This window comes from Corapipo altera, unplaced genomic scaffold (genome assembly GCF_003945725.1).
Source record: "Corapipo altera isolate COAL_440 unplaced genomic scaffold, ASM394572v1 255, whole genome shotgun sequence".
Taxonomy (NCBI): Eukaryota; Metazoa; Chordata; class Aves; order Passeriformes; family Pipridae; genus Corapipo; species Corapipo altera.
Window position 1 is genome coordinate 2,344,300 of NW_020884929.1, and position 25,354 is coordinate 2,369,653.

General features: G+C 43.7%; 2 protein-coding genes across 9 annotated transcripts in view; both read right to left on the bottom strand.

The window, feature by feature from the left end:
• Positions 1 to 12,858, bottom strand: part of NDNF (neuron derived neurotrophic factor) — a 32,535-nt gene extending 19,677 nt beyond the window's left edge. Inside the window, exons 1-4 of one of the 4 annotated variants that reach the window (XM_027659064.1) lie at positions 12,743 to 12,858; positions 10,338 to 10,455; positions 4,928 to 5,088; positions 1,219 to 1,368 (exon numbers count right to left, since the gene is read on the bottom strand). In XM_027659064.1, coding sequence (XP_027514865.1) covers positions 1,219 to 1,238 — 20 coding nt within the window. In that variant the 5' untranslated portion in view covers positions 1,239 to 1,368; positions 4,928 to 5,088; positions 10,338 to 10,455; positions 12,743 to 12,858. Of the gene's footprint in view, positions 1 to 1,218; positions 1,373 to 1,495; positions 1,578 to 4,927; positions 5,089 to 10,337; positions 10,456 to 12,742 lie in introns of those variants that run through there. The other 3 variants (XM_027659062.1, XM_027659063.1, XM_027659065.1) reach the window with 3 other exon arrangements.
• Positions 12,859 to 16,208: 3,350 nt separating this feature from the next.
• TNIP3 (TNFAIP3 interacting protein 3) overlaps positions 16,209 to 25,354 on the bottom strand; it is a 58,648-nt gene continuing 49,502 nt past the window's right edge. For all 5 annotated transcript variants that reach the window (XM_027658890.1, XM_027658891.1, XM_027658892.1 and 2 more), the window contains 3 exons: positions 24,241 to 24,399; positions 21,654 to 21,714; positions 16,209 to 17,029 (listed from right to left, as the gene is read on the bottom strand). In XM_027658890.1, the coding sequence (XP_027514691.1) occupies positions 16,998 to 17,029; positions 21,654 to 21,714; positions 24,241 to 24,399 (252 nt within the window). In that variant the 3' untranslated portion in view covers positions 16,209 to 16,997. The remainder of the gene's footprint in view (positions 17,030 to 21,653; positions 21,715 to 24,240; positions 24,400 to 25,354) is intronic.

The window sequence follows — 25,354 nt, forward strand, 5'->3', positions numbered from 1 at the left end:
CGGGCCGGGCGGGCAGGGGGTGCCCCGGGGCGCGGCCGCCCCGCCCCGACACCGCTCGGCGCAGGGGCGGGCCCGGGGGCAGCCCCGGCACCGGGGGGAGCCCGACCCGCAGCCCCCCGGCAGAGCCGCGCAGCGCTTTGTGCCGCGCCGCCGGGGGCTACTCAAACATCCATCTTGGAGGGTTGTATCCTGCCCGCAAGCCGGGACGGTGGAATGCGGGGCCGCCTGGCGCGCAGCGCTCTCCCACTCCTCTTTTTCACGCAACCGATGCTTGGAGGGGTCGGGGCTGCGGGAGCGCTGCGGAACATCCCGACAGCGATGGAGGCGGGAGAGAGGGCTGGGGAGACCGTCAGGGATGCGTGAGAAATGGGATTTATTAAACCCTCCTGCAAGTTAGCAAACGGGTCTTGAAGCTCTACATTCAACCTCTCACCTTCTCCCTCATTACGTTTTTGTCAGAGGCAGCTTTCAGGTTTGGGGAGTCAGGGGCAGTTTTCTTACAACTACCTGGGAGCAGAAACTATCCTTTGCCATTTAAAAACAAACTCCTTTGGTTTTGTTTCCTTTTTGGCACATCAGTCATAAAACCGTCAAGTGCTACATAAGCATTAAACAAGTTATTACTGATAGCAGCTGATGGGTGATTTCCCTGAAGGTAATAATTCCTTCCTTACTACTTCAACAGATTTGGGAAGCACAAATAAAATAAATTAAAATCTCTTTTTTTTTTTTTTTTTTTTTTTTTGCAAGGCAGCTGGGCAAATCCTACAGCATATCCTCGGCAGAGGGATGCAGATTATCACTTTCTGCAGGGTGACAAACAGCTTCACTTTGTGAAGGCACAATCCCCAGAGGAGCTCATATCTTCAGGGACACATAGCTGTCCAGACCTCTGCTAATTGCCATTAGTTACTACCACTTACCTCCCACTCTGTCAACTCACAGAGCAGCCGGGTCGCTCCAGGCAAGGCAGTGAGCACTCTGCCCAAGGGGCTGCTCAAAAGCATAAGTTCACCAAAAGAAACCCAGGATTAAGAAAAAGAGCCCCCCCGGGAGCCACTAGCCAGTTATCCTTCTGTTTTCATGTCCCTGTTTTGACATCTTTCACTACTATCCTTATCGTTTTCAAATAGGTTTCAAGGGTGGGAGTTTGGGGAAGGGAGGAAAGGCACAAGTTTAGAATTAAATTATGCACGTTGAAGGGGAACCAAAAAATACCTGGTGTAGGCACACAGCATCCCGACTTCTCCCTTTCCAGAGGATTGTTCCAACTGCAGCACCTCAATAAAATAATCTCAGCAAAATACACGTGGCTCCTCTTTCTGATGCAGAAGGCACAGGGGTTCAATCATCCAAAAATGGGAGAATCTGGCTAAATAAGAAAGCCAAAATTAGTAAAGAAAACCCGGTACGTTCCGAGCAGCTTTTCCCCAAGCCTTCAGAGTGTACAGGAGGCAGCAGAGAGGGATGTGCTCAGGTGAAGGCAGGCAGCTACCTTTGGGTCTGATTCCTGGCACACCAGGATTTTGTAGAGCCTGCAGAAATGGCTGGCTCAGGTTCGAGGTCATTAGAGGTAAAATATTGCTACCCAGCCAAAGAGCTCTCGGGGCTGCGCTTCACACACAGGCAAAGCGATTATTTTCAACCTGAGGACAGCTTTAGTGCTATTGTTCTTAGGGGGTATTACTGTTTGTGATTTCAGGGGGAGCAGGAAGACATCCCTGGGATATTATTTACAGAGGTATGTGAACACTGCACAGATAACTCTCGTTTTGGATGCCTGCAGCTCCACCTCTATCGCAACTGTAAATCTCTGTCGTGATTTAAAGCTCAGCATGGAGCGACTCCCAGCCAGGGGCACATTAAAAAAACACCTCCACAACTAGATTTGCCACTCTCAAAAATTTATAAGGTACAAAAAACATTAAACACAGATACAGGAGGCAGATTTGGGATTCACATGCTGGAAGCTACGTGTATGTCTGGAAGGTACTAGGGCAGCCAGTTAAATGGATACTAAATAAACGAAAGCCCCAAATACAGAAAATTCTCCTGTGTAGGTGATTCCTTTAAACTATTAAATAGGGGGCTATCCCAGGTATTATCCCAGCACCTAGCAAATTGGCATTGAAGTGCTCCCCCTGAAACCAGAGATGACTCAGGTTTGTACAATCTTTACAGGAACAGGTCCCAGGCATGGAGAGGTGCAACACCCAGGGCAAGAAGTCCTTGACTGTAAAGTGCTGTTCCTTATGTCTGTGTGGCAAAACCGAGGAACCAAAGGGGCAGGAGATCAGCAAACCTCCAAATGACTTCTCTCTGGGCATTCATCTTCTCCTCCCACCCTCTCAAAGGCTTCCAGGGAACTGAGCAACATGGCACTAAATACTGATGAGAACCAAATTATTCATTCACACGCAGTCGCAATCTCTGTCTGTAACTGCGGATTGTTCGCTTGGGGGCTGAAACTGTTTTGATTTCAGTGAGAAAATAAACATCCAAAATTTGGAACATCTGTAATTGGTTCACAAAGAGGACTGTAAACTGTCTGGGTAAAAATGGCACTGCTCACAGTGTCACCACAATGGGAGACCCCGTTGGAGTGGATGGATAGGTGCTACCAGGAAACGGGATGTGTGTTATTATGTGTTATGGAGAGAAAGAGCAGGAAATGTTTAGTAAGATATCCAGTGAACAAATCCTGAATAATAAATCTCTGCGAAACAAAAATGGAAACAGGCAATTGGATATTCTAGGAGGGGAGGAAAGAGGGATAATTCATCATATAAATAATTCATTGCAAATTTTAGCACCCGGCGCTGCTGCGCACTTGGTGTGGAGGACAGATGACACCGTGTGTGCTTGAATGTGTGTTTAATTGCATGTGTATATAATTTTTTTGCCCAATTATATGGTTCTCATTGTGGTTCAGATCTGAAGATCTGTTATCAGTAATCCATTGATTAGCACTTATCACTAGGGAAGGGTACTGTTATTTATTAACATCAGAAACTGAGGTGCTAAACCAGACTCGTCAATCGATTATGCCCAATAAACCAGGCTGTGATGGGTTTTAGTTATGCAGCGTCACACAGTGCTCACTGTCTCAGAAGAGGAATGGGCTGGACAGCAGGGGCCTCAGGAGGCATCTAGGAAGCATCTGGCTTGGTAGCTGCTGCTGCCTCCCCCAGAGGAGCAACACATGACTGCCCAGGTGGAGCCCAAGCAGCGACAGCGCACAGGTAAGCGATAAAACCGAACGCTGTGAGCATAGAGAAGATGCTCCTGCTTCCAGCAGGAATGCTGATGTTGCTCACTGGGTCTTGCTTGCCTGTGGCTGAGCCACAGGTTCCACCTGAGGAAGAGGTTTTCCTTCTGCCCGTTGGGTTGCTTGAAGCAGAGTGACCTGTGTGAGAGGCGACGGCCCTGTAGGGCTGGACAGAGCATGACCCTGGGAGAACACCTTCCCCCAGTGCTGCTGCTTCCCTGAGCACAGCCCAGGCAGGCAGGGAGGGAGCACCGTACCCTACACACATCACTGGCTCCCTGCTAGCCCCAATTATGGCTTCTTTTTTCTAATAAGAGCCATTTTCTCTACCCTCTCCTGGGAAAAATCAAAAGCACGTGCAGCAGTTGCTGCTGCATCACTTGAAAGTGCTGGTGGGAGAAGGCTGAAACAACACATCTCAACAGCAGAGCAGTGTTCATACAATTTCATGACACCCCATTATATACCCTCTAGGCTTTACCCAGATGCAGTGTAGGCTGATGCATTGCCACTGACCCCAAGAAATTACACACTGGGGCTGCCCTCAACTCATTACTTGCCTATTTTATCCAATTATGTTTTATTTATTAAGCTAATCTTGGAACTCTCTTGGCGTTGACTGTTTTACACCTCCAGTGCATTCTTTTTAATCCTACTGTTTTATGAACTGATTAACAAGATGTATTGCTCCAACAGCACAAAAATACAACACAAATTGAAAAGATGATCCAACTGAATCAAGTTTCCAGCACTGGCGTTTCCCACATCGCCACTGGAAAACACCTGCTGTTAGACACTACTGCAGCACTTGTTTCATTTTGCAAAATTTGATGTAATATCATAAAACCAGATTAAAGATGAATGATTTCACTCTAAAATCTCAGATCTGAAGGCGAAAAATAATGACAAGCAGAGCTTTCATGCTCCAAGTGTTATTTCCTAATCATAACCTTATTCTACTGAGAAAGAAAAATGATGCTACTTTGCATAATTTAAATAATCTAATCTACTTTCCAGATAAAACTGTTAATAAACCATTGATTTAATCTCAAGTGCCCAACAGACCCCTTAAACTCTGATGCAAAGTATCCATTCCTTTAATTAAAGCAAGCGAATTTAATAAAGATGAATGGTATGATAATGAGACGTATTAGGAAGTATGGGCTACTTTGATCTAGAACATGCACCCTTTGATTCTTATGTGACGAGGTGTTCCCACAGACACAGCCCAGACCCAGGTTCTTGTTATATTCCTGTCTTCAAAGAATAATTGCTTTAGACACGTCACTGCAAAGTGTTGATTCAAGGCACTAGTTTTCAACCACGCTGTTACACGCTCACACACAATGGAGTGACAAACTCTTTCCTTCCAACAAGAATAGTACTTGAAACTAAGCACTAACTGGTTTGGTTTTTTTTTTTTGCATGTAGTGCTTTTGCTTGTAGTGCCCTAAACTTCAGCTCTACGTACAGCTTCATTCTGCTCCTCATAAACCCTCAGTGCAACAGTAGTAATTGCAAATATTAGGGCATATTTGAGGGGTCCATAAGTACCTCCCTGTGAAACACAAAAGGCTGGGACCTGTTAGGCAGAAAACAAGTACGGATTTAATGAATAGATTTGGGGGTTATTTTGGCAAATGATTGAGAAGGATTTACCTTCACACAGGACAGACAAGGGGAGTCTGTAGAGTCCTGGTTCCTTCCAAGCCACTGAAAAATCCATGGCATCAACCTCTTCTACTTCTCCTTCCTCCCTCCAGTGAAGATCGGCCTTTGGTATCCTCAGCTCTCATTCCAAGGCTGAGGCTTCTTCCCTTCTGGTTAACCAGTGATAAGAAGAAAACATAAAATTACAAACTCTACTAGGCAGAAGCACCCAAGTCACCATGATGACAACATTCTTCCCTTTGGGCTTTCCCAGAAGATCCCGAGCTGGGTGTAACACGAATTGTGAGCATTTTTGTACGTCTGTGCCACATAACATAGCTGTGTGCAGTAGGTGTGGGCCCTCTCTGGACAGAACAGCCCTGGATGAGCAGTGACCCACGTCACTGAGTGCATTTAATGAGCAGACACCCAGAGCACTCCTTGGAAATCAGAACATGCCATTTTCTTAATAGACAGAAAAGACCAAGAAAGAAAGAGCAAGAGGGAAATTGTCAGTCATTGACCAGTGACAGCATTGCTGGGAGAATCTGAAATACAGCAGCACTAAGATTTGATTCCCTGTAATTACTGTTAGGGAGCAATGAGGAAAAGAACGTGTCTCTTCTGTGGAGCCCCAGGTTTCAACTTTATCCATTTTCAAAGTCTGCACTACAGGCTGTAACGACACAGAAAGAGATTAAATTAAGCATGGTGCAACATCTGGCTACTGCAAAACTGCAACTAGCTGCCACACTGCACTTAAAGTATACATCCAGCTATGTTAATGCACATATGCTCCTTTTTTCTTCCCCAAGTGTATCCAACAGCACTTGGCAATTAGCAGTGATGTTTTGTGTGCTGGCATGCACATAGACACAGGGGAGGAGAGCTCCAGGCAATAACTGAGTGGGATGGTGAGCTGTGGAATGGTTCTTCTAAAGGCATTACTGAAGGGAAGCTCATCCTGCATGATTTAGAATAAAAGATCATCTGACTGTTTTTTGTCAGAAATCCCATAGTATGAGGCAGTTGGCCTGCTTCATGTTGGCTGAAAACACAGGCTGTTCACTAAGAACACATTTTTTGGTTGGTTGGTGCAGCTTAGAAATAAATCTGATAGCAAGTGTGTCACATTCAGCTTTATGTTACACCCAGGATGCCCCCAGTGCCACTGGGATGGCTTCGTTACAGAGAACACAGGTGGGTTGTAATGACTTTCCTGTCTCATTAGGAGGTGAAATTAGTGATATCCATTTGCTTTGCTTTCCATGAAGAACATGACTTGTCACTACCTCAGGGCCTGAATCTCCTCGGTGCTCGTACCACCCATGTGGAAGATAAGCACGATGTCCTCACAGCCAGAGTGTTTACACTGCTCTCTGATGTATTACTGCAGCAGTTTGATTACATGAATTACAAATGTGTTTCTAAAAACGTGTTTTTAAAGGTTTTTGAAGCGCAAATCTGAGAGGTGACGTGCACACCAAAACTAGCATGGTCCTGGTGGCAATGACATGGAGCTGCACCTCTGAATCCATGGATTATGTCTTTCAGAAAACTTTGCAGACTAAGACATGCTTAATTCTGCTTTCTTTGCCACACTCCAAAGTTTTATTAGCTGTCTTTTAGGTAACTAAATTCAAGGTTGAACACTTTCCCTTCTCACTCCGAACACTTTCCCTTCTCACTCCCCAAATGTGTATTTTTTTCCTCTAAACCATTAAGCAAGTTTTCCAGTGCTTTGATTTTATATGGATTTAATAGGTAAGGGGTGTATTTATTATAATTAAATATGGGAAGCATACTAAGGAACAGAGGGAGGGAGTGCTAAAACAGTTCTGCAAAGTCAGACAGCCCCAAGAAAATGGAAACATCAACAAAAGCTTCCACTTGTAGCTGCAAAAATACATTTCCTTTTCTGCATCTTTAGCATGGAACATTTCCTCTTACAAGCAAGCACTTGGGAAGCCAGGCTTGCTCAATTCAACCCTGTTGCTGGAGCAATCCAATGGAAACAAGGACTATGTCCTATTTTCCCAGCTTCTGCAGCAGCACGCTGGAGCTTTATCCCTCAAGCACGAGCTCCATCTGGTGGGCTTTCCCAAAACGTCGAAGCATCCTTCCAGTCGTCCTGGAGCCAAACACAGGTGCCCCAACCTGAGAATTTTAGACACAGCTTGGTTCAGGGGATTGGTTTTGGTCCTCAGGGTCAAAGCTAGAGTTACAAACGGCACCAAGGAGAACTGACAGGATCAGCAATCCAGCACCAGCACTTTGCCACAGAGCTGGTCTTGCTTTGATCTGAGCTCAGAGGACAACAAAGTAAAAGCTCTCCCTCCCCAGCTGGTCAGCTCTCGCAGAGGTAAGTCACCGCCACATTTGTGTCCGGGAGCCTCTGAATTCCTGTGCTTTGGAAACAATCAATGCAGCAGTCTTAAATGCATTTTCCAATGTCAAGCCTTACAATATCCCTGTGCAACCAGTATCATGGTCTTTACTGACGAGAAAACAGGGAAAATGAAAGCTACTTCAGTATCCTGAAGAGAAGCACCTAAGGCAAACTGAGTCCGGTCACATGGCAAAGCAGCGACAGGAACCCTGATCCCTCAGCATCTTCTCCAACTACTGCACGCAGCCTCATCGATGGGAGATAGCACAGCTCAAGAACAGCAAAGTTCCCAAGTTTGCGCTCTAGGATGTTATCACAGTTTTGAATCCTCTCTTATAAAACACGGGGTCCTGTGAAAGACATTTTGCTGTGCCTGAGTAGGACATCTATTTCAAAGATCTATAATTGCTTCCTGTCTCAAGTGTACAGATGATAAAGGCCAAAGCAGAAGATTACAAGTTAATTGTAAAAAATTGCATTGGCCAGGAAAGCAGAATCTGAACACACACGAGATCGAAATGATAGAGAACACAATTATGCAAAGCTTAAAAACCCACATCTTATTTAAGAGCAGAAGTTTGTCTCTGACTCAAGAGCACAGCATGTGGGAACACACGTAACTTGTTCGCCTTCAGTGCTGGTAGGAGCCTCCCCAAATTGGGCAGGGCAGCAGGATTCATATGGATATGTGGATGGCTCACACACAGCCTCAGACGTGCATGTGCAGTCAACAAGCCCCACTAGTTTGTCTGTTTTTTCATAGTGTTCATGTTGTCAGGAGCAAAAGGCACAACAGAGACGCTTCTATTTACCATCCCCTTGCAGCCATTCAAAAGGAGTTACTGGGGACTCTTGGTAAGAGCAAGGACTGCTTGTTAGAAGGTGGGCAATTAACAGGGAAATGCCAGAAGAGAGCTGAATGTCTGTGTGTGGTCCTCAGGGAAGTCCATGGGAGAGTTTGCCTCAAGACATTAGGAAATCTGTGCAGATAAGCTACTACCAAAGCCATGAGGGCCAAGGAGGAATTGACCGGATACATTTATTTAATTTTTCCTCTCCTTTTTACAACAACAGCTGGAGGAACACAGGGAATCAACCAAATCAGAGGCCGTGGAAAGAGCACCCCTGAACTAAGTGGCTGGAAATGCTTCTGGGTATTGCTATTCCAAGTGGAACTGTTTGCTTAAAGATAATTATTTTTCTGAGCACCAGCTTTAAGGTTTTTCATACAAATTGATGAAATATTTTGCAGCCCCAGTTACTTCTCCCACTCCTCCACACATTTATTGTCTGTGAACTGGCATTTATTGTCTGTGAACACCCTGGCCTGCTATGCTGGAAGGCTCTGAGGAATGTTACTAGGATCACTGCTTAAAAAACACACTCAATATAAGAAACATACAGGCAAAAATGTTCACAAGCCCCAAGTTTCTTACAGGAATCTGCTTTCTCCTGGGTTCCATGGGTAGCTTTTCTCTTTTAATTCCTCTTTTGCTGATCTTTCTGGGGATAATCAGAATCCAAACTTGGAAAGGGAGTTCCCTGTGGCAAACATGTACCCCCCAGGGAGAGGGAAGTGCCCCATCACACCATATAGACAGTGTTTCCACAGTGCTGACCAGCTAACACAGGCAGAGAGGGCAAACTCATGCAATGCCTTCATGTGCAACCAACAGCTGATGATAACAACTGTCCCAAGGACGAGCCCCCAAAAATAAGGACATCCCCTACATGCCAATATCCCCAATGTTGCTGAGAGAACAGGTCATTCAAAGGGCCAAGGTTCCCTTCTAGGATTTGCAAGTGTTGGCTTAGTAAAGAGAAAGAGAAAGGAAATAGCATTTTAAAACCAGGCAAAAGCAAAACAGGAAACATTCAGCTTGGAAGTCACTCATTTTCCCCATCACCATCATAATCTTTGAAAGCAGGATAAGGTGCAGTACATTTGTTTTCAAATGATATTTTACTCTTGTTAAGAAAGAAATGGGATGATGGAGAACTAGAGAGAGAGAAGGCACTAGCACCAGCTACAGCTTAGTCACAGCAAGGCAATCCTGCTTCAGTAAAGGTCTGGCACTATGCAGACAAGGCAGCTCCTCAGGTGCTTCCTTGATACATCCCATTTTTCCAGAAAAGATAGTGTGGTTTCTCTGTGGAGCCACCACGATGACGATGGTGACAGTGTCCACAAAAATCCTGTCACCAAATCAAGGGAAGACCAGCATCAAAGCACTTCAGCCTGGCATCAATAAGGACATTTCAGTGTATTGACTGGATCACCTGCCAGCCCATCACACTAATTCATAACCTTCTCCTGCTTTATTGATAGCATTACAGATTTCCTTGGAATTGTCCTGGATCTGCACTACAAACGTTCTACAACTTACATGCTCATTCCCTCCAGAGCCAGTAGCCAGGCACTGTGGGCCTGGATCACTGAAGCTGGATCTCCTAGGGATGGGTCTCACCTGGCTGAGGTCCTGTATGGATTCTCTGCTATCTAATAAGCCCAGAGCACATGCTGAGATTTCCTTGAGATAAAAAGTTCCCCTACCTTCTACCTGCCCACCCTTGAGACCTGCTGGCTTTCTACCAAGTTGACTGAAGCTGGCAAATGTGACGTTTCATGGATGATACAGTCACCAGGAAGGCCTGGCAGACAGATGCACGGGCACAGCCAGCACAGCTTCATAAACATTGCTCCATAGGAAACCAGACAAAAAGCATGGACCACTTCTGCCTGGGTCCCTTCCCCTCCATGCAAGGGAAAGGCTGGGTCATACCTGTGTTTGGGAACTCTGGAAAATAACCTGCTCCCTGTAACGAAGAGCCTGTGCCTTGGGCAACAGAAACCTGCTCCCGTGAGGTGAGGGAATGGCCCGGGAAGCCTTTGGAGAAGTGAGGTATTTTTACTGTATTTTGTCGCTCCAAAGGAAATGTGTTTAAATTGCGAGGAATGGTTTTTCATGCTGGTCTAAAATCATGTCATTTTGGGCAAATGCAGCCTTGCTCTCAGCTGTGAGCACTGACCTTCTCCCTCCTGCTGAAACACCACATGCTGTGGGGTGAAGGAGGCCGGGGACAGGAAGGGTGTCCATTGTCCATTGCCATTCCAGCCCATGGAGTGCACCACGGGCCTTTCCACATCCTGTGGGCAGAGAGGAGACAGTGGTTTAGCTCAGGAGGGCCCTCACCATGAGAGGAAAAACAGCAGCAGAATGACAGTGTGCTTTTGTCAGCAGGACAGAACACTTTGGAGCCCAATTAAACTCCTCTAGTAAACTCGGAGCACTCTTATAAAAGAGTAAATAAAAACCCATGGAAACACACTTCTCCCTCAGCAGCGTGTAAACATAAAACTGGCACTGAGAAAGCAAAGCAGGGTGGCAGGGAGTGGGCTCTGCCAGCCCGGAGTGCAGCATGCCATTAACACGGGCAAAGCTGGTCAGCCTGGGAAGACTTCAAAAATTAGACCCTGGTGAAGGCTGAACTCTGGGTTAAAATGAAATCTTAATTTTCTCTTACTGCTCTGCTCTGCCCTGGGGACACAGTATGTTATGTGGCCAGGTTAAAAGTGTTAGCAACATTGCTAGACTTCTTTCCTAGAGGGAAGAGGATGTATATTTATCATATTTAGCTCTTACACTCAAACCTCCATAGCTGAACACTTATTTTCTATAACAGAAATATGCAAGTACACGCAGGAGCACCTGCACATACAGTCCCCAGACCACCTGGAAGAACCTGAGTTTTCCACACATGTTTTTCCTATAGAGCAAGGAAAATCTGGGCAGTTTAGCAAAGCCAGACTCTGCTTGGGCTCTGCAGAGCCCCATCGGATTTTTGGGGACTTCAGAGGCAGAATATCTGCAGAATTTCAGGGACTAATGTGTCAAAGTTTAAAGTAGCCTGAAGAATTTAGTGGAGATTTAGATGCCTGCAACTGAAATGTAATAATTTTGAGAACAATTAACTGAGATGAATGGCATCTGCTCGGTAGCCATGAAACACTGAGCCAGTGTTACACCCACCAGCACACATAAATCGAGGTGCAGTGCCTGGATCTTCCCAGATGAAGAAAGGCTTACAGTCTTCATATGATTAAGCTGATCCAAATAAAATGAAATTAAATACTGCTCGTAAACAATAGGGATGTTTACACACAGAAACTAAACAAATTTGGGCAGAATAGGCTGAAAGAATAAGAACAAACAGGACACTCATAAGAGATATTCCTTCCCTATTAATATCTTCCCCCTTCCTGGTACTGCTCAGAGGTTTTTTTTGTTTGCATTTCCCACATCTCTTATCTGTGCTTTCAGATACAGAAAGCCACACAACATGCTATAGCTCGAATGTTTGCATTCATCAAAGTGAAAACTTCTATTAATAAGAACTCAATTATTTGGAAAAGGTTTCCTGGCAGTACAGCACCACCTTTTTAAGTTCTCTTCCAATAGGAATTTTACTTTCTGCAAACCTCATCTGAGTAAAAAAAAAACAACCAACCAAACAAGTAGATGGTTTGCTGTGACTCCAAAGTAAAGGACTGCAAAGGAATGAGCGTGGAAAGTGGAGCCTGTCACAAGCACCTGTGGAACAGCAGGAAGTTATGGTCAGCTTGTGAATAGTAGCACTAAGACTCCACGTGGGAATACTATTAAATTAACAGCACATTCAGATTAATTGCCCTTTTTTTTTTTTCTTCTGGGGACTTTTTTTGTTTCAGTTGCCCAACAGGTATCTGGTAACGCAGAACTGTGGTGCTCAGAGGTCACCCTGCAACGCAGTGGGTTTGATTTGGCAGGGAGGTTTTCTGGTTTTGCAGCTCTTTCTTAGCTCTGCTTCAAAGTGCTGCCTTATTAATTTACCAGACAGGGGTAGAAAAGCAGCCCCAGCGCTCTGACTCCACCACATCTCAATCCTCAGGGAAGTCAGGTGTCTCTTCAGGCGTCATGAGCAGTGAGATGACAACATCACACACACACACTTTGAATTTTAACTATCACTAGTAAGGATTAGGAGCAATCCCTGTGAACAACCAATTTTGCTGGTGTTACTAAGCCAGACTCGAGGCTGCTTTTAGTTAACTTTAATGCAATATTCACGCCTCAAACGTGATTTTAGCAAGTTCCCTTCCCTTCTAGAGAAAGTGCATCACTGGAGGCTCCAAGTCCCCTGTTTGACATCCCCACACTCACTTAACTCTTGATCACAGGGGAATTTTAACAGGGAACAAAGTAATCCTTCTCTTGCTACTGCCAGCATAAGAGAGTATTGTTATCCCAGTTCATAAGAAATCAGCTTTTCTCCTGTACAGCTTTTCTTTCCTACAAGAACCCTGAAAATGAGGGGTGATTCACAGCCCCTCCAAAGCTGTTTTGGTGTATGAACAGGTCACTTATACAGAAAGGACTTCATTTGAAATATCCTACTCTTTGGTGCTGATGACTGTGTTTTTCTGGTATCCTTGCTAATCCCTTCCATTTGGCATAACTAGGATTTTTTCTTCTAACATTATTTCCACAGATTCCATGCTGGGTCATGACTATACAGGATAGGCTGCAAATTTGGCACCGAGGAGAGAAAGGGGAAAAGAATAGGAATTACAAAAAGACCAGCTCTGATTTCAATCTTCGGAAAAGGGCAGTTTTTCCTAACTTTTAGCATAGGGACATAATCTGGCTGGTGCTTTGTGCCTAACCTTGAGTAATAGTTTTAAGTGACTGCTATATTTAGTCAGAGATGGCTGGTTTTGTGACCACCTTCCAAAGAAGCTATGCATGCGCCAGCCCTACAGGATAATGCCATTGCCTTAAAAGGACTAACTTGGGATTAACACAACTAAGAGATGAGACACAGGAAGCCTGAAAGCAGGAAGGCACAAAATGAAAACTTCCTCCAAGAAAATTAAAACATCTCCCTCTCTTCTCTCAGCTAAAGCAAATAACCCAATGAAAGAAACCAACCAGATGGCAAAAAAAGGCAACAAAGGAGCTCGACCATTGGTCAAAGCTGTAACTTCTCTCTTCAGCAGGTCATGCCTTACAAACATCCTGCTGTCACTCCACGAGACTTCCCTTCTCCAAATCCTTTCCCTTGGCCATGGGAAGAGCCTCAGACCCCCCTTGGTCTGGTGTCTCCCATTAGACCAAGAAAGTTGCAATCCACAGGCTCAGTCCTGCAAGGTCTGACCTCCTCCAGTGATCACCAGACTGCACGTGGCACTGTGCCCCATCACATTCCTGCCTGCCCTCGTTGCCTCAGCCCTGCTGCCACCACCTCCAGCCCATGGCATGTTTGGAGGCCAGTGTGGACCTTCTGCTCTCCCACCAGCAGCCCTTGGACAGGAAGCACCTGGGTGTTCCCCTTTTACAGGGCAGGTGGAAGCAGGGCTGTTGCTGCTGTAAGTGAAAACACAGTGTTAACCAGCATCCTGGTTCCTGGTGGGAAAGTGTTTTATTAATCAAAAAAATATTTTCTACCCCCATGGTGTCTTGCAGGCCTTTAAACTTGCATCTGCACAGATCAGGGGAATTCTTCTGTCATTCTCACAGCAAAGTTAAAATACAGAAACGATTTTTAAACGTCAGGATTTTATTTTTTTTTTAAAAAAGAGCAAGAACTTCAACCTGATTAGAAATATTCTCTCAACTCAGCACAGGGTGCTCTGGGCAAGGTAGAATTTTCCATCACATTACATTTCCAGTTCATTGGAGTGGGAGGAATAGGGAGAGCTGGAGCAGCTGAGATTGCTTGAGCAAAATGTATCACCATACACCACCTGCTTTTTCTCATTCTAGACTACAGAAGGAGAGAGAGGGGGATAAGACCAGACATTTTGGGAATCTCATAATCCTAATTACCCAGAAACATGTTGTTGCCGTGTTTTCCAGCCTTTCCACCATAGGATAGTGCAGGTGAGTATTTGAGGCACCCCGCGTGCTTTGCCTACAGCATTGCCATGAACCCAGCTCCTCTTGTACGCAGAGTTTCTCAGGCCATTAAAGCAGCTCCCAAATTTTCAGCAATGTCAAAGTAACAATTTTTCCTTCCTAAAACAAATGACAGCCTGAGACTAAGGAGGGATGGTATTTAGTGATTTATAAAGACAGGGAACTTACTTATCACCAACGAAATCTTCCCATCATGCCACACATTATCTAAGAGTAGAAAGAAATAGCTATAAATGTAGAATGGAATAAGCATTGACTTGGCTGTCATCAGTAGACCTTCAGGCCTTCAGAAGAAAGAGACAACTTTAAAACAACAAATTTTTGGCAAGGCACACAGCTTAAAATATCTAGGAAGTAAAATAGTGGTCAGTCAAAACAAAAAACTTCAAGTCATGGGTATGTTGGTGTCACATCAACACACGAAAAAAAAAAGGGGCAAAACCTCCCAAAAGACACCAAGCTTTTAAGGAAGAACTGGGAGTGTTGATATCCATTTTTGGCAAAGCTCAGGGAAGGAAAAAGGCCTGCTAAGAACACGATGGTTGATTTTAACTAAAATAACTCACCCCCTCAAAGCTGCCTGGGTCACTGCAGAAAGCATATCCTTTGGGGCAGCACCTGCATTTGGGAAACATACATCACTCCAAGAAAACCAAGAGGAAAAGCAATTTACAGGCATTTTATATGCATTTTAAAAGATACAGCATACTAAAGAAAAGGAATACCCCACACTAAGAGGGGGGTTGTGTGAGTAGAAGTTTAGTCCTGTGCCCAAGCCTGACAAACATTAAAAGCCTATGACTGAGCAGAGGAAAAAACAGATAGCCCTGCAAACAAACTATTTTCTTCCTGTGAATAGCCCGTGTTGAATCGTCTGCTCGGGTCAGACAATGCTTGCACAAGCTGTCAGATGATGAGTTAAGCACCACAAACGGCAGGAGCAAACCTGCCTGGTTAGCTGGGGGAAACAGTGGAACTGAATGAACCCGGAGGTTGCTGCCTCCCCCCAGGCACACACAGAAGCTCGTCTGTTCGGGGGATTCACGGCGTCTCTGAGTGTGGGGTGCTCTGCCCACAGCACTGGTCACCTGCTGAGACCTCCCATTGAATTGGGTTACATTATAATTGGATTTTCCGAAGGCACCTCATTAGCATTTTCCATGATCTCACCCTTATTAGCCAAAGCACTAATCAGGAGTAGCGCAGTTACATTGTTTGCTGGTTAAATTATCTGCTGCTGTGGTGTTTGCAGGCCAGCTCCAAAGTCATGCACGGATAAAAACTCCTCTCTCTCTTACAGAGACCCGGGAGTTTATTCTGTAGCCAGTGTTGCAGTCAACCTCCTAATTTTCAATAGTTCATGGAAAAGCAATTTCCCTCCAGAGGCTGCTCTGCTCAGTGCTTTGCTTGTATTCTCCCCGAGTCCATACTGTGGGTTAGGAATGTCATTGCTTGGATCCGTGTCGGCAGGATCGCTCTACAGTGTAAAAGCAGAAAAATCCTTTCCCAGGGACTGTTCCCCATTGAGCCCAAAATCAAATGCTGAACATGTCTAACCCCGTAAGGTTCTTGTTTCAATGCACAGGCCTTTGTATACGGAAGGGGATGGCAATACCTGTTCTAAAAGCAGAAATGAGACAGGCAGGCAATCTTGTAGCTGACGACTCTGCACAGCTCCAAAAGCTGTTTGTGTGGGAACTTCAGTCGATATTAACTACTCCTGAGCTATCAGGAAAGCAGGCAGGACTCTCATGTGGCTTCACGGTGCAAAAGTCTGATGCTTCTTTCAGGTGGGGTCCCAGCAGGTTCAGGTACCTGTCTCCCAGAAGCTGCCTTCTTAAAAGCCTGAAGGGAAGAGACAATCTTGCAAGTAGATTATGAAGTAATATTTGCTGAACACCCACACACCATAGTTTTCTGAAAAAATTTAACAATCTAAATACAATTTCACTTAAAAAGCCACGTTTTATTCTTGGGTTAGAGGGTACACGATGATGTTCAGACTCATTACAAGAATCATTTGGAAATATAAAGCCATATTCACTGAGAAATTAAACCCATTAAATATTTCTACCAAAATTCTTCTGATACGAATAAGTGCACACAGAAAAAAACCTGTGGTTACTTTTCTCCATGTAATTCTAGAGCCAAAACAAAATGAGAGCTGACCTGGACTCAGAAAGGGGCACCTTTTACTCAGCCTGGCATCACTGGTACCCTGTTTACAGTTACCCAAATGTGTTCAAACAGTGAAGCAGATTTCCTTTCTACCAACCAAGAAAAAGATGAAAAAGAGTTCGAGGTGATATACCAACAAATCATTCCCTGGAATCAAGTAAGCCCTCTCTATAATTCTCAAAGAACAACAACAAAAATCACAACACTATTGGGTTTATAAGCTCTTGGATTCAAAACAGATGGGACAGTCTGAATCCCCAGCAAGGGCTGCATCTTTTCTCGTAAGGCTCTTTAACAGATTCTCATAGGCAGCACAAACAGCATCTTCAGAACAAAGGGCAGTAACGCTTCCCAGCAGAGTTTAACTGGATCCTGAGGATCACCAGCCTGGATGATCTGCTTTTCTATTGTCCTCGAAGGGATTTCACCACACATAAATCACATGCACTGAAGAGATAAGGAGCTGAGGGCAAAAAAACCCCAGAAGAAAACAGAATAATGAAGTTGCAAGACTTGCTTGCAGCCTCTGGTTTACACTTCTCCGGGTCTCGGGCTGTCAGCGCTGGGCTCCCTTCTCCGGGGATGAATCTGCACGAGTAAATCCACAGGAATTATTTTGAGACTGAGAAAAACAACTCACTTGTGATTAATTTCCCTCTGTTTTGTAACGCTTTCACAGACACACCCCTAAAGCCAGTTCTACACATCCCTACAAGACTGTAATCAATTCACTACAAGGGGTAGTAAGAGTGAAGAAGCAAAAGAGGGTAGAGACATCAGAGTGCACTGGTAGTTTCTCTCGACATTCATCTAGTCCTGAGGTTTATAGACAGCAAATATCAGGGTCTAATGACCTAAAACCCCCTGTAAAACCTTTGTAGACTTCTAAAAAGCTCAGTTGACGTTCAGCAGGGCTCATAGGTGTACCTGGGCACCCAGGAGAGTAGGTAAGTATGACAGAGGGAACAATTAGGTAGCAGTACCTATGGCTAAGCAGGTGTCTGTGGCTCAAAAACCTGTTTGATAGTAACTCACTCAAGGTAGGAAAAAACAAAACTGAAGAAAGGAAAGATGCTATTGCTGGTGTAACACAAGCTTCCTGAAGTTTCAAAAGATTTTGGAAATGCTGTAACACATCTCTAGTAACACACATGCAAGTGCACACAGTATTTCACTTACAAGAGAAACATCAAGAGTGAAATATTTCCAGGAGGGTTTTGAATTCGCCTTGGAGAGTTGCCCTGCAGCCCTGTCAAACCCACAGGGCTGGTGAGATCCAAATGGACACGACAGAAAACCTGGTCCAACAGGGCCACATTTGTGCAAGGTAGATAAAGCTGATTTTTAAAAGCAATGCCTTTACAAAACAGGCAACTTGACAGGTTCTGCAGTTAGAAACCACAGGTGTGCTAATGGCCTTTCTGTTACATTGCAGTAGCAGAAATCAAGCTGTACTAGTAAAAATCGTGACAATAATCACATTTTCATTCCCAATGGGGATGGCAAAGCTGCTAATTAAATCTGTCTCGACTACTTGGGAGCACTGGTAATTTCTCAGGTAACATATGCACGGAGAACAGGCTAATACCAAAAATGTTTAGGGTCTGTGATTTTTTCCAGGAAAATTAAGATGTCAATTAATTGACTTTTTTTTCCTATCTGGTTTTCACTGAAGACCTCCACAAATCCATTTTTTCAGTTTTTTCATTTTTTTCTCCTTCTCCCTACAGATGTCATTATTTTCAGTGGAAAAACCCCTCCTCTTCTTCCAATTAGCTGTAATTATAACAACATTAGCAGCAAATTAGGTACCTTGAGGGCAAAAATCTGGAAAGCAGCAGAGTGTGGAAAGGGAACAGGAGATGAGATTATAATGAAAGTAAGTGGGCACATCCAGCTGCTTCATCTGGGCATCCTTGGGGCTTTGCAGGTTGATTTCTGATTTCCCAAATTATGCCAAGATTAAGCAAAGGGCTATATTTTGGTTTGTCCCTGTGCCTGGCATGACTGGATCCAACATAAAACATACAGCTCAGGTCACAGAAATCCATTACTTATATCTGATGTTCTGAAGGGGTGACTGGGGTCCTTGAATACATGTGCTGAGAATCTTTCTGCCAAGAAAACAAATGCAGTAAGATTAATTTTGAAAGAGGAAAAGGCAGTACATGCCAGCAGTTGTGGCATGCAAAAGGGTTCTTGCTCTGAGTAGGCTTCTGAGCAATAAACCTCTTTTCCAGAGAATTTTGCATTTAAAAACTGGGTTCAGTGAAAATCTCCATAATCAATCTTTTTTTTTTCAACTGTCTTTTCAATTTTGCACAGTTGGATAAGGAAGGAAGTCAACACTGCTTGCCAAATGAAGTGACATTAAGTACATTTGCTGGAAATCTTTCCGCCTGGCTCCTTAAAAATTAAACTCGAATCGCTCAAAAAGCCCAAACAGAACCACACAACCAAGAACAAAAAAGCTCAGGAGCCAGTTCAGGAACACTGAGTGAGCATGGAGAGACTCAGGAGCTCATGTCCCTCCAAAGGCAGCGTTGCTGGTTGAACAAGGCTAAACTGGAAGAATTTAGGCACAGTTTAGGACTAGGCTTCCTGCACAGCAAAGTATCTGGGGAGGGACCAGCCCAGAGGTGGGAAAGAAGAGTTATTCTATTGGAAATACATTGCCAGTGCAGTAAGAAAATATCTCATTGTCTTCTTCCTTAATCTCTTCCTGTCTCCTATCACTTGCCTTTCCCTCTTTATTGGGACCTCCAAGGAAACGTCTTTGGTTTTTTGGATGATTTTCCCTAATCCTGCTTTGCAGGTGGTTGCCCTGTGAGGACTCCCTGAGTGGTCTTTACCTGGCAGCCTGATCTCCTCAGCAGCCCACCATGGAGCATGGCTGGACACAAAATGTTCTTATCCATCTTTCCCCTGCCTGCTTTCAGATGGAATATTTAATGTTTAGGAAGATATAGAGAAGAAATCCTTATGTTCACAGAGAAGCTGAACTCCGGTAAGAGTTATCTGAGTTTTTAAGCAGTTTTTTGAGGGCAGTTTTTCTTTCTCCTTTCACCTCATTCCTCTCATCCTTCCTATATTCTGAAGTTATTTCCAGCTAATTAGAAAGGGCTCAAATCAAAAAGTGCCAGATCCAAACCATCACACCACCCTGAGAGTTCAGTACTGGACACAACATTGCTCCACAGGCTTGTGCTTAAGCGATCCTCTGCCAACTACCAAAACACATCTCTGGGGACAACAGCAGTCTGGAGAATAAACTTATAAAAAATATGAGTTTCCCAATTCATTTCACTTCTGTTCAGCTCTAAAGTAACAACCTGTGATCTATATTTTATAATTACTAACTTAAGAAAAAATGCCCAGTGTCAAAGGAAAATTTGTTAAGGAAAACTTAAGGCTTTTCCTTAGAAATATCAATCTACTGAAATAGCATTCCTAAAGGAAACTGCTTCATGTCTAAAAGTTGCTGCACTGCTGATTTGTTTTTCTATAATGAAGTCCTAGCTCAGCAGAGATAAGATTTATCGGTCAGTTTATCATCTAATGAGAAAATGAAGGATGAGAAAAAGAGATTCAGGAATGCTGCTGCACATACTGGCTCATTTAAAACCCCCATTGTAATTAGCACTTGCACAAAATAGAACAAAGAAATTGGAACATTGGGATACTTTGTCATCACATATTCTTGGGGTTTCTATCTTTGAAACCTTTCTCAAAATACTTACATGCAGATTTAATAGAGACCACTATATATAATATATGCACCTATATATAATATATTTAACTGATAGAAGCTGGACTTCTGTGTGATCAATGGCTAATAAAATCATCTTTGTTTTGTCAGCCAAGATAAAAAGAGCCCTAAAGATGTTAAAGCAGACATCCAGTGCTATGATGGGACTCATCAAGAAATGAGGAACTGAAGGAAAAAAGGGCAGGGAAAGTCTCCAAGTGTCCTACTCACTGTCCCATTGACAAAGGAGGTATTTGGATGTTCTGGGCAAGGAACAGTAATAGAAAGACTGGATTTAATGGATTTTTAAAAGGCTTTTTTTCAGGGAGCCAGAAGTCAAGTCATAGTCAAGCAGGGTAAGAGAAGAACTCTCTTTCCTCAGATCCCCTAAGTGCACTGCCCTGGCCCACGGCTGCAGTTGGTGGCCTTGTTTCATTCCCTGTTACAAATAACCTCCCTGTATCCTCTGGTGCAATAAATCACTTCAAGTCTAAGTGGGAGGAACAGCAAAACTAATCTCCTGTTCTCTCCTGCAGTCACAGCTCTACTTTCCCTGTGACCACATCAGAGCCCTCCACACAGTTGCCATGTAATTACGGGAAGCTCATCAGCCATTTTGGCAAGCTCCATTCCCACCCTACCCTCTCTTCTGGGCAAATGTGGACAACAATAAATAGCAGAATAGTTCCTCTGTAGCCATCTTCTTCTTCTAGATGTTAAAAAACAGCTTCTGGACTCACCAGTCCCTGCCACCCCATATGGTACCCACTTGCACCATGGAATGGCAGACTCCTATCCAGAAGAGATTCCTTGTGCTCCCTGGCATCCATCTTTTGAGTGTTCTGAAACAAGTACTTCAAAACAACCAGGAATGGTTTCAAGTCCAGGTACAAATATTAAATATTCCTCCTGGTTTCCACAAAAAAACCCCCAGTTTGTACTGACACTGTAGCAACTATTTAACTCTGTTCATTTACATGGCTTTTTTTTTTTCAGACCTGGCACCCTGAACTATCAGAGCAGATCAAGAACAGCAATGGGCATTTTGCCCTTAAGGTGAAACAACATCCTAAAGCCTGTACTTTGTTACCAAGGACTTCTAAACCCATGCTGGCCCCCAGGTTCAGCACATCATCAAATTCGGTCTCAGCTGGAGCAATAGAAGCTCTAAGGAGAATTCTGAGAATATCTTTTCTTTAGGACTATTACCAGGTGTTTTATGGGGCAAATGTGTGATCCTATAACGTGTAATAGAGACGTTTTATGAATTGCAGTGAAGCTGAAAGCTGTGCTGGTGTTACATTAGAAACCTCACCTGTGTTGTACATACCCCAACCTCTCCAAGGTAAAGCTGCCACATAAGCACTCGACAGATAGATAGGAAAGTTTGCTCTGCATTCTTCAAAGGCCTCCACTTAAAATAAAAGTACATTTAATATGTGCTCTGAACAGCTGCTGTCTTACCATCTGCCTTGTGCTGCACATCTGGCGGAAGCTGGTCAGGAACATACCACTGATAGTCTGGCTGCACAGAACAATAAAACATTATTGCAGCAATATGGCCTTCACAGACACTTCAAACAGAAGAATAGGGACATGATAAAAACATAATTGTGCTGTGAAGCTTTTCATTAGTCATACAAAAGTAGTTTACAGAAAAAATCTTATATTTAGCTTTATGTTTCCACTGATCCAAGTCCCTCAGCTTGCTTCCTTTTCTATGGCACGGGGTTTAGATGTTGCACCCATCAGAAATGTTGGTGTAAACCTTTCTAGATCCCACAAATCAAAAGAAACACTCATAGAACCAAATCAGATTTTAAAAGAGCTGGGGATTGAAGTGCAGAAGATACCAGCAGGCATGTCTGTGCTAAAACACCTCAGAGAAACCTGGTACACCTGCCAGGTGAAGCTGCTCCAGTTTGAACACACCTGTAACATGCTTCAGTGGGACAGGAGTTAGTCATGGAATGAAGTTCCCTCCCCCCCTCCCTTTCCTCAAGCCACTAGCTGTTATCAAATAACTTATTGAAAATATTGTGAGGTAGAAAAAATTCCTATCTTTCTTATAAGAGGAAGTATTGGGAAGGTTATGTCCATGCAAATACAGTTTTGTTCAGGGAAATCTTGCAAGAAAGAAATAGTGCGTTATAGTTTACACCACACACTGTGGTAAATGAGCTGCAAACTACCACTAGAGAAAACAACTTTGGGACCAGACGTTTCAGGTTAGGCTGTCTGTGGTGTAAGTACTACATGCAAGCTTGTCAAATTCCAGGTAACTGCTGCTTCAGATCTGCTAAACTGGAAAAATAATTCTTGTTTCGCAGAAATTACTCTGACAAAATCCTGAGTCATGCCAAGGGGAATCTTACAGATTCCAATCTGTAGGCAACAAATTTCAGAGAATTCTAAAGAAGTTTTGCCTAAATTAAGATGGCAGGATGAAGCTGTAGATACAGAAAACAGATTTAACTTTAGTGTTTTGCTGTCACCCGCACTTACATAGCAGTGTTTACTCTCATCCTTCAGGACAGAAAGAGCTGTTGTATTTTCACTTTAGTTGTACTGTTAACAGGAATTGTTAACTAATTTCATGCTTATGGGAAAACAAAATAGGCTTTGACACAAAGCAAGGCTGCATTGCTTTTAGTACAGGTAGTTTTCCCACCAGTGGCTCAAACTCATTTATTTGCATTGGGTTTTTTGATTTTCTGGTGGATTTTCTGTTCTCTGATCAACTCTTCTCTTTTGTAGCTACTTGCACCACACAAACTTGAATGAATTTCAGAAACAAGACTAAACAAAATGTTTCCACTACCAGTGTAAAGAGGAAAGAAAAAGTGCAAGATATAAAAAGACTGAAAAAGCAAAAGCACAGACTGAACACCCAGGATTAGGTATCAGGACACTCATTAAATTCTAACACCTTCCTTCATTGCTAACAAATTGCTCAGGGAGGTTCCCAAAGCTCAGAGCAGCAAGGCTGCACTGGCCCAGGCACAGCATTTCAAACAAGGGTCGGGATGAAATGGGGAGTTACAAGACAGAGAGGCAAAGTGACCCCGGCGCTCCGGCAGGAATGGCAGAGCCGTAAACCCAGTGATCCCTCACAGAACTAGAAACCCAGATGATGGAAGTTCAGGGAGAAGAGCCAAAATAATCTGGGCCGGTGTCCAAATTGCAGTGAAAAACATTCTGCAATACTTCCAACTTTGATAAATAGGCAGATAAGCACACTCCCGAAGCACAGAAATTACTTGTCCGACAGCAGCCTTTCCATTGGATTTCTGCAGTCTGAAAGCCTTACATGCATTTTTCAAAAGGCTATAACTTCCCAAATAATGAGCATCTTTCCATATGTGACAGCTTTACAGCCAGAAACAGGCACTGAGTATTTAAAATGACATTCACCATGTTTAAATGCATTCTTACTAGATTGGAACAAGCACAGCCCACTTAGATAACCCGGAGCACTTCGAAAATACCTTTCTTTGAAGCAGTATTTTCCTTGAAATAGATAACTCCCCCTCACATAACCTGCCCCAATGCAAAGCTATTCTTCCTTGTGCTGAGGAAAAAAGGCAAATTTCCCATGGTGTTAGTCACACTCAGATACACCTTCCACTTCTGCTGATTTGTTTTTTATTATCGTATTATTTTATTGTAGGTTGAAGGGTCAGAACTGGGCTCCAGAGAGCAGACCCATAATCCTGAATGTGGGTAGCTATACAGTTAGAAAGGGCTCTGAATGAGTGTTGTAAATTTACCTAAAGAATCAGCAAGACTCCAATCCAACAACTTAAATTTCCTAATTAAGGTACAAATGTTCCTTACAACAGAACAACCCGATTTTTCTTCTGAGGGGCATTATAGATAAATAGTGTTTGACAAAGTAAATTTGATATTGATCTGGAACTAACAACAAACTGTGAAACCACAAATTCAGTTGCTGGTGTTGAGGGCACTGTGATAGCACCAGTTATTCTGTGGTCACCATGCTGAGAGGAAATCAGTGTCCTTGACACATGGGAAGCAGTGGGAATCTTACCAAGTGCTGCTGCTGCTCATGTGCCCTGCAAGGCCCTGGTTGTACTCGAGGATCTGCATAGTGAAGAACCATCCCACACCTCCCATAATTCACACAGGGTGAGAGGAAGAGTGGAGGTGGGTAACTGGGCCTCTCAGGCTGTACTGGAAGGTCTTTCGTCTGTCACAAAAATAAAAAGAAATGCATCATCAGCAGGATACAACAACCAACAGAATAGTCAAGTACAAATTCATCAATGAAAAGCAACGGGGAAGAAGCCCTCCTCTCTCAGCACTGGGTCACAATGCTGCCTGTTTAGCCCCTCCTGACTACTTATTGTTTAAAAATTATTTAGGAAGGCGCCACACCAGAATCCTGGCACTTTTTATGTGAGGAAAATATTGGTTTCAAGATATGACAAGCGCGTTTCTGGGTGTGTTCTGTATTCAAGTATTCTATATTTTCATTACACACAGCAGCTTTCAATAATTTGAAGCAGAACTACATGGACATTTGCATGACAAGAAAAGTAAATAATTTTGGTATAGGACCAAAGTCAATGGCCTCAAGGTTTAGGCCTGCCTTTTCTTTAGGCCCTCTGCATTACAGTAAAGTCAACAGGAATTTGCTTCAGGACAGAGGAAGGAGGGGTACAAGATGATTAACATTCTGTGACTCTGTGAGTCACAACTAAATGATTTGACTTAAGAAAACAAACTAATAAATATTTTGTATGGTTGCTCTCATCTTTAAAATCCTTCACAAGCTCTGTTTAATCAAATCCTGAGGCAGGAAGAGACAAACAAGAAGATCTCCAGTGTGAACTGTGGATGCACTACAGGGACAGACAAGTTGTACATACATGTTACACAGCACCTGTACAGCCCTTCAGGTGCTGGCATTTCTCCCGATCCTCCTGGGGAGGAGTGGGAAAGGCCTTTTAGCCCTATTTTTAGACCCCCCTCTTCACTGCCTCTGATACTACAGCAAGACCTTACTAGTGTTGATGCTTGGGCTGGTTGAGAATAAGTCAATACTGAAGTTTCTGTTTCACAACAATGTCGGGGAGGACAATAAATCATCACAGAACATGCTGGTAACCGGCCATTCTTTTAAAATATTGCACAACTTCGTC